Source organism: Geospiza fortis, unplaced genomic scaffold, assembly GCF_000277835.1.
Source record: "Geospiza fortis unplaced genomic scaffold, GeoFor_1.0 scaffold324, whole genome shotgun sequence".
NCBI classification, from domain to species: Eukaryota; Metazoa; Chordata; class Aves; order Passeriformes; family Thraupidae; genus Geospiza; species Geospiza fortis.
In genome coordinates, this window is record NW_005054559.1 from 69585 (window position 1) to 78643 (window position 9059).

General features: G+C 45.1%; 1 protein-coding gene across 1 annotated transcript; it reads left to right on the top strand.

The window, feature by feature from the left end:
• The first annotated feature begins 202 nt into the window (after positions 1-202).
• Positions 203-1374, top strand: LOC102037749 (olfactory receptor 49-like). Its single transcript, XM_005429592.1, has one exon. The coding sequence runs from the start codon at positions 259-261 to the stop codon at positions 1372-1374; it is 1116 nt and encodes a 371-aa protein (XP_005429649.1). The 5' UTR covers positions 203-258.
• Positions 1375-9059: the final 7685 nt, after the last annotated feature.

Genomic DNA, 9059 nt, shown 5'->3' on the forward strand with positions numbered 1-9059 from the left:
CTTTTACAATATTAATGTTTCCTTGCACCAATCTAACCTGCTTCAGAGTCAGTCTGTGAATGATTGCATTCCTCTGTGGTAAATCTCTGGACACAGCAAAGTTCCCATTCTGGGCATTTGGCTTTTTTTTGGTTTGTTGGAGGGTGGATGTTGTCAGATCATTCAGAGAGACCCAATAACAGATTCTGCATCTCTCAGGAATTGTTTTGACTGGAGTGAGGACTAAATCTTACAAATAGAGCTTGGGGCTCCATTTTCATGACCAGGATTTCTAATATGTGGTTCCTGTGGCTGCTGCAGTCTTTTACCAGAGGTTTGTTGCTGGTATTGCCCTGTAATGTTAGCAAAGCCAAACTGACACATGTTCAGCTGTTTTCCAACAGTTCCCAAAATAGGTTTTTTCTTTTTCTTGCCAGCTTGTTCAATGATATCTCAATGAACCACACAATTGTAGGGGAGTTTGTCCTCCTGGGACTGGCTAACAGCCGCCAGTGGGAGATCATCCTCTTTGTGTTCCTTGGCATTGCCTACCTCTTGATCCTGCTTGGAAACATTTCTGTCATCAGCATCACTCTTACCAATAACTTCCTCCAGACCCCCATGTACTACTTCCTCAGGAATTTTGCCCTTTTGGAAATCACTTTCACCTCCACCTTCCTTCCCAGCACCCTGTACAGCCTCCTGACAGAGAGGAAGACAATTTCCCTGCCTGGCTGCTTCCTCCAGATGCTGCTTTTCTACTGCCTGGGTACCTGCACCCTTTTCTACATGGCAGTGATGTCCCTGGACCGCTACGTTGCCATCTGCCACCCCTTGCACTACCCAGCCATCATGACCAGCAGGTTCTGCCTGCAGCTGATCCTGGGCTGCTGGGCACTGACTTTTCTCCTGATGTTTCCCCCCACCATCATGACGGTACAGTTGCCATTCTGTGGTCCCAATGTCATGAACCACTTTTACTGTGATGCTTCCCTGATGTTACAGCTGTCCTGCACAGACACAGGCTTCATCGAAGAGCTGATGTTCATCATACTCATCATCATCCTCCCCGGTACCCTGATAGTAACTGCTGTTTCTTATGGCTCCATTATTGTCACCATCTTGCTTATTCCATCATCTGCAGGCAGGAGGAAGGCATTTTCCACGTGCTCAGCTCACCTCATGGTGGTGATGGTGTTTTACAGCACCTGTATTTACAGGTACATCCGCCCAGCCCAGCGAGGTGGGCAGGACTCTGACAAAGTTCTGTCTTTGTTCTTCTCCGTGCTGACTCAGACAGTCAACCCTTACATCTACTCACTCAGGAACAGGCAAGTCAAGCAAGCTTTAAAGGAGAAAATTCTGAAGTTTTCTGGCTCCCTGAGGCAGATGTGAACAGTGGAGTCTTGAATTTTCTGAAAATAAAATAATAATTACACTGATAATAATAATTTCTGATAATAAAATCATAAATATAAGCCAAGATTTGCTTATCCCTCTCTTACTAATGGTTGCTTCATATGATCCCACCTTTGTCCAGAGTGGGTACTTTCCTTTTCTACTAGATGTGCTCTAATACAAAATTCACTGTAATATATGCAGTTTTTGACTGCCAAAATCAATTCCTATAACATAGATCTTTCCAACCAGCAGTCTGGCTGTCCTCCAGTATGTCTGCAGGAAAGATATTCAAGGGAGAAGCTGAGAAGCAATAAAACTACAGAGAGCAGCAGTAGTAAGTCTGGTGTACAAGATCTTCATAGACATTGTTAATGGTAAGAGAACTGGGATCATCTATTGAAAAGTTTGAGAGGACTGTTAGAGAAATTATGAAGTCAGTTGGAAGGAAATGAAGGAATCTGGCTCCATGTTCTTAGAAGGCTATTATGTTATGTTATGTTATGTTATATTATATTATATTATATTATATTATATTATATTATATTATATTATATTATATTATATTATATATACTAAAGAATACAGAAAAGATACAGACAGAAGGCTGAAAGATATTAATGAAAAACTCATTACTCTCTCCAGAGCCCCAACACAGTTTGACCATGATTGGTCATTAAGTAAAAACAATTCACATGAAACCAATGAAACAATCACCTGCCACATTCCAAAGCAGCAAAACACAGGAGAAGCAAATGAGATAATATTGGTTTTTATTTTTCCTTGTTCTCTGAGGCTTCTCAGCTTCCCAGGAGAGAAATCCTGGTGAAGGGATTTTTCCAGAAAATATGATGGTGACAGTGGAATAGCCCATCCAAGTATCTGAATTGTTTCCCAGGTGCAACCTCTGTGTTGTGAATTAGACATGCTGATTTCAAATGGTTTGTGCTTTGTAGATGTTATGTAACTCCTCCTGTTGGCAATGAAAATATGCGAGCACAGAAAGGATTTTCTAATCTCCTGTTACCTGGTGTCAGCTTTGCCTCAGCATCTCCCCCCTTGCTGGGATGGGTTAGCCTTAGTGAGTAACCAAATTCCCACTCAGACCTTCCACCCCACAGTGGGAAAAGAGGAAAAACAGAAACAAAAACTCTCATAGATTGAGATAAATACAGAGAGATGGTTTGCCAGTTTCTACCAGGAGTGAAACACACTGGTTTTGGGGATAACCAATGTAATTTATTGCCAACTAAGATAGTTTAGATTGTGAGAAACAAAGTTAAATACTAAACACCTGAATAAACAAGTGTATTCATTCATTCCAGAGTACTCCAGCACTGTCCCCAGCGCACAGGGTGGGTGGGGAGGGTTATGGTCCATGCATGTGGGTTCTTCACTGGCTACAGAGATCACATTGAGCTACCAAGCCACAAAGCAACTACCATTCTTATTAATATTGTCAAAGAAATACCATTCTTATTAATATTTTCAGTTTCAGAACTTCAGCTTCCACAAAGCTGTGTTTACAATCACTACCATACACACTGAACCCATCAACAGAATTCCTCTAATTCAGTAGAGATAATCCTTGATCTCAAGTACAATAATCCTTGATCCCAAGCACAGTTCATGGAACATTTTGTTTCAGTCTTAGCTGTGAAGGCATTTCCAGGTTTGGGGCTGGCTTTGGCTGTGTATTGTGAATCCAGGAATCTCCACCAGTAATTTTTGCAGCTGTGTGGATAGTCAGAGGAACTTGGAATGGTCCTTTCCACTTTTCCTTGAGTGGTTCTTCACTCCAAGTCTGGACATATCCCCAGTCTCCTGGGCAGTGAGATTGTGGTTGAACATCCAAGGTCTCTAATGATGGCAAAACAATAAACCTATGCAAGGATGAGAGTGTTCTTTCCCAAAGTTTCCCAAACCCCCTCAAATGGTGATTCCTTACTGTGTGTTTTCCCATGGGTATAATTACAGCCTGACAACAACTAGGACTCTCACAGTACTGAATAATCTCAGTTTTTTACACTATTGTGGCTCCACTGCTCATCTACAGGCTAACAAAGAGAGAAGTGAAGGATATTCTGAGCAAAGTAGTCAAGAAATGTGAATAATTCCTAAAGCTTAGGGAACTGTAAGCATTTTTTCCCCTAGAAGACAATGAAAGAAAATAATGTACTTGAGGAAAACTTCTCATTAAATTTTTAGCCCTCAGAGCCTGTGACACTTACCCTTGACTTTTTACTATCAAATTGGCTAATCTGAGCAACTTTAACTGCACAAAGTGAGGATGATCCGTGGGAAAGGATTCTCTCTTTATGAATTGCACCAGTTGCCTGGGTGTCCAGTTCAGATTTCATCTCAGCAGTGATTCCCCAAATCAGCTGATTGCAATCCCACTCCTACGCAGTGTCCCATTTCACTCTGTCAGAGTTGTTAAGGACAGCTGAATTTTTAGATTTAAGGAATATTTTTTTTAGACAGCTAAAGAGAGGTCTAAAGATGAATGAATCAAATTCAGAGGGAACAAGCCAATCTCTTGTTTAAAGTAACTATATCAACGTGACTAGGATTGTCTCAGTGGATATGAATGCTACACAGCTGCAAGTGGGCGTATTTTTTCAAAAATTAAATTACATGTGGTAACTCTTAACTGGTTCCACACTTTTAGACATTTCATATTCATATTAGTTTGTAATTGACATCTCAGCTGTTTTCAGCCATTAATGTGAACTTCAAAATTTTTCTTTTCTAGGCCAAAGTTAACACGAGTTCTACAGACATGTAGAACTTACCAGCATCCTCCTTAAGGTTTATCTCACAGAACAGAGAGGGATGTGCTGAAGCTCTGATGGGACAGAGGACAGGGCCTGGGGTGCTGCATTTAAACCTGCATGTTTGAATGCAGGGCTCACCCAGAGCGGGGTGCAGGGAGGGAGCTGGCAGCTGGGGGGGCTGCTGGGTCCAAAGGGGTCGGCAGTGTGTGATACAGTCAGTGTTGCAGTGAGTGATGCAGTGACAGTTATGCAGTCACTCTGTTGCAGTCACTGTGCATTGCAATCACAGTGTTGCAGTGACTGTGTGTGTTGCAGTCTCAGTGGTGCAGTCACACTGTTGCAGTGACTGCATTGCAGTGACAATGTTGCAGTTACAGTGTTGCAGTCACACTGTTGCAGTGACACTGTTGCATTCACTTTGTTGGAATCACAGTGTTGCAGCCACACTGTTGCAGCCACACTGTTGCAGCCACTCTGTCGCAATCACACTGTTGCAGTCAGTCTGTCGCAGTCACTCTTGCAGCCACACTGTTGCAGTGACAGTGTCTGAGCTCACCCCTGCAGCTGACACCTGCAGAGCAGGCTCTGCCTCTGCCCGTGGTTTGGCAGAGCAGCTTTGTGTCCGTGGCATTTCCTTTGCCCTGCCTGGGGGTGATGCTGACAGAAAGCACCACCTTGGCACTGCCTGGGCCCTGCTCTTTGACTTCTGAGAGGGAAGGTTGGTGCAGGGGACGTTTGAGGCTTGCTGAGATGTCTGTAATCAAAGTCTGTGAGTCTGTGCTCTAATGAGCCCTGCTGGGAACACTTTGTCCAACTCTCTCACCTCGCACGGGGCTCTATTAAAGCTCCCAGTAAGTTTGTTCCTGCTCCTGCCTTGTTATTTCCTCAAGGCACCTTGCCAGATTGTGCCACAGCCACGAGGAACTGGGAGGTGGCACCACAGTCCTGCAGGGGCTCATTAAAAAGCTGACAGCCATAATGAGCTCTGTGGTTGTTCCTGTGCTGGAAGCATTGTGTGGTTAATTAGGGAGCTCCCAGCGGTGTTTCAGTGAATACCTACAGCTTAATTTCTGTTTGTCTTTTGTTCTAATTACGTGTGACAGGCAGAATGGAAATGGAAACATTTTAATAGGGAATTAGTCCTGTTTATACCCTGGTGGGAATCAGGCAGAGAGAGGAAAGTATCTTTGGGACCAAGCAGGGAGAGACCTGAGTCAAAGTTTGATTCATGTGCTGGCAATAAGACAATTCTTATTCCAGCCTCTTCTCCTGTTACTGCAACCCACTGAAGTGCCAAAAGCTTTGTTTGTAAAGCCTTTCTCTGCCCTAATTAGCACCACCTTTACCTGCTGTACTAATTATACACAGAGACAGAAGCAATATTCATCACCATTGCAAAAGGCTTTCAAGGCCTTTTTTAATGAACGAAAGAAAAAAATCTTAATTAACAAATAATGTCATGTATTTTACTCTGATCCCTCTGCGCTCCAGTTTTCCCAGGACATGAACCCTGAAAAGAACTGGCTCAGTGGGGAGATGGACAGGTGATAGAAATTTTCAAGCACAATTAGAATGAGAAATATTTAAACAATTAATTAGGAAGAACTGAATATCTACCTGGTGATCAAGATGAGTTGTGTCTGTACTGGGGCCTGCTGCAACACTGCAAGGCTAATAAAATAAAATTATTCTTTTAAATTAAAAGAAAATAGATAAACCACTTAGTTATTAGAATATATATAAAGAAGATGATTAGCATCTTAATTATTACATTAGATATAAGAAAGAAATTTTTGATGATGAGGGTGTCAAAACAATTAAATGGGCTGCCCAGAGACCTTTAGATGCCCCATCCCTGGAAACATTCAGGGTCAGGTTGGATGGGGCTCTGAGTAACTTGGTGTAGCAGAAAATGTCCCTGCTCATTGCATAGGGGATGAATTGGATGATCCCTTACTACTGAAATTATTCTGGGATGCTATTTCCAATAGCTTGAGGGAGGTGATGCTTCCCTTCTACTCAGTACTAATGAGATGGCACCTGGAGTACTGGGGGTTCTGAGCTCCCAGTAAAAGAGACAGATGTGCTGGGAAGAGTTCAACAAAGTGGCCTGGAGATGATGGAGGGACTGGAACATCTCTCCTACAGGGAATGCCTGGTACAGCTGAGGTTTTACCCTGGAAAGGGCAGGTTGTGGTGGGACATTATTCATGGATATAAATCTCTGAAGCTAGGATAGAAGTAGGAGAAATACAGGTTCATTTCAGAGTGGTGGGCAGTGACAGGACAAGAGGCAATGGGCACAAACTGAAACAGAGAGGCTCTGCCTGAGCATCAGCAAACACATTTATCTGTGAGGGTGACCAAGCACAGGTACAGCTTGGCCAGAGAGGTTGTGGTGTCTCCATGCTTGGAGATGTTCCAAAAACACCTGGAACTGGTCCTGAGCAATTGGTGCTTTAGGTGGCCATGCTTGAGCAGGGGCATTGGACCAGACAACAAATGAAGGTTCCTTCCCACCTCAATCATTTTGTGTGACTCTAGGGCAGTGTCAGTGTGCAGCACAGTAGAAAACAGCTCCAGTTCATGCTCTGGTGACCATCTGCATGCAAGGTTTCCTGTGCATGACCAGTGTTTTGCAGACAGTGTCTTCAGGGTGGGGAGGGCTACAGTGGTTGCAGCACAAAGTTGGGGTGATACCACCAGAGCAGGAAAGGGAACTGGTGGTGAGCAGGGATGTGGTGGTGAGCAGGGATGTGGTGTTCAGCACAGTGACCACCATGAGAACAGACCAAGGGCTGCCTTCACACTGCTCTGACACCAGACACAGTTCCAGAGGGTGTGACTATGGACCCACCTCAGGCCAGGGTTAAGCCAGTCAATGAAGCTGGTGGTGCTGAACACAGCACCCCAAGTGTGCCTCACCAGAGCCGAGCAGAGGGGCACGATCCCCTCCTGGACCCTCTGGCCACACTCTTCCTGATGCATCTCATGATGCTTTTGGCCCTCCTGGTGCCAAGGGCACACTGCCAGCTCATGGGCAACTCACCCACCAAAACCCCCAGGTCCTCCTCTGCAGAGCTGCTCTCTGGTAGGTCAGCCCCCAGCCTGGTACTTGGGGTTATTCCTCCCCCAGTGCAGGACCCTACACTTGTCCTTGTTGAACCTCTTTAGGTTTCTCTTTGCCCATCCTGTCAAGGTCCCACTGAATGACAGAACTGCCTTCTGGTATATCACTCACTCCCTCCAGCTCTCCATCAGCAGCAAACTTGCTGGGGGTACATTCTGTGCCTTCTTAGATAAATTATCAGGAAAAAATGCTTAAAAGAAATGCAATGTGATAATCACCTGTCCTCTGGGCAGACACGGCTCTCTCCCAGGATTTTCCTGGGAGACTGTGAGGGGCTGTGGGAGAACTCAGGGAAAATGAGAAAAAGTTCTTATCTTCACTTGCTACTCCTGTTGTTGTGCACATGTGGAATATGTTATGGAGATTGTTTACCAAAAGGTGGTTTCTTAATTGGCCACTAGTGATGGTTGTTTAGATTGACTGAGCAGTTGGATCCACATGTGTGTCATAAATGTCGGGCAAAGGCAATGAGTTTCTTCTTATAAGTATTGTATAGTATAATGTAGTAACAATAAAGTGATTAATCAGCCTTCTGCAATCATGGAGTCAATGCTAATTATTCTTTGTTCGGGGGCAATAATGCAACTGTTCCTCACACAAGTGACCAGGCTTGTCTCTGCAATGCAGCTTTGGCCTCAGCCATATTTGACATTTTCTATCCCATCACCACAAGGGCACCTCCTGGCCAAGTCAGGTCTGATGAGCTGATCCAGTGAGAGAAAATTTCCAATTCTACCCACAGGCATTTTACAGGTGTAAAGAAAATGCTTCATCTGGGGTTCAAGGAGATTGAAGGGGAGACAGGGTGTAAACAGGCTGGCTGGTCTTCGGTCTGTCTAAGCATCTAAGAGGGTTTCAGGTTGGTGCTAAAAACCCAACTGATCTCCCCTTGCATGTGGAGATGCCTCTGTTTCTGAAAGGCTGGATAAATGTTCTATACAGGCTGTGCCTGCTGGCTGGACTGCAAGGGGCTGATGGAGACAAGGGGAGCATTTGGGCACTGAGACCTGTCCTGTATGTCCCACCTATGCCCAGGTTCTCCCAGAGTGTCATCTCCTCATTCTCACACTCAGGGTTTGAATCCAGCTCCCAAAAAGGCTGCAGACACAAGTGACTTTGAACATGCTTTTATTGATGGCCAGACGCAGAGCTGAAGCAGCAGTGGGAGGAAGGGAGCAATGGGAAGCTGGGTGTACTTGGGAGCTGCATTTGTAGTTTGCAACGGAGACTCTCCTTAGTGCCAGAGCCCGTGCCGGCACCACAGGGGCTTCTCTGACTCCACTTCAGCTGCCCCTGGGAGCTTCTGAGCACCAACAGGTGTTTGATGCATTGTGGAGAAGGGGCAATGAGCATTTTATTCAGAGGATGGATAGCCAGGAATATCTTGGAGTGAAAACCTCTTCAGCTGCTTACGGATCCAGGGCTCAAAGTGCGAGATCCTGGCGAATGCCTTAGGAAAGAAGGGGTTTTCATATCCACCGGAAACAATGCCATGAGCCTTCTTATTGCAGACTAATGGGCCACCAGAATCACCCTGTGCCATGAAAGGAGTGAGAGGGGTCAGACATGCCACAGCTCAGCTCTCCCTGCCTTAAGCAGCAAGTTTCCTCTTCCCTCCCTCCAGGTGAAGAACCTCCTCTTCCAAGCACCTCCCTCCCTCCAGACCCAGCTCTCAGTGTTTGTAGCTGCCTCACTACTCCTCTAAGCCCACCCGTGAAACAGTTCAGGCCTGGAGGCTCTCTGAGAGTCAAAAACTCAAAGGAAGAACATTGACC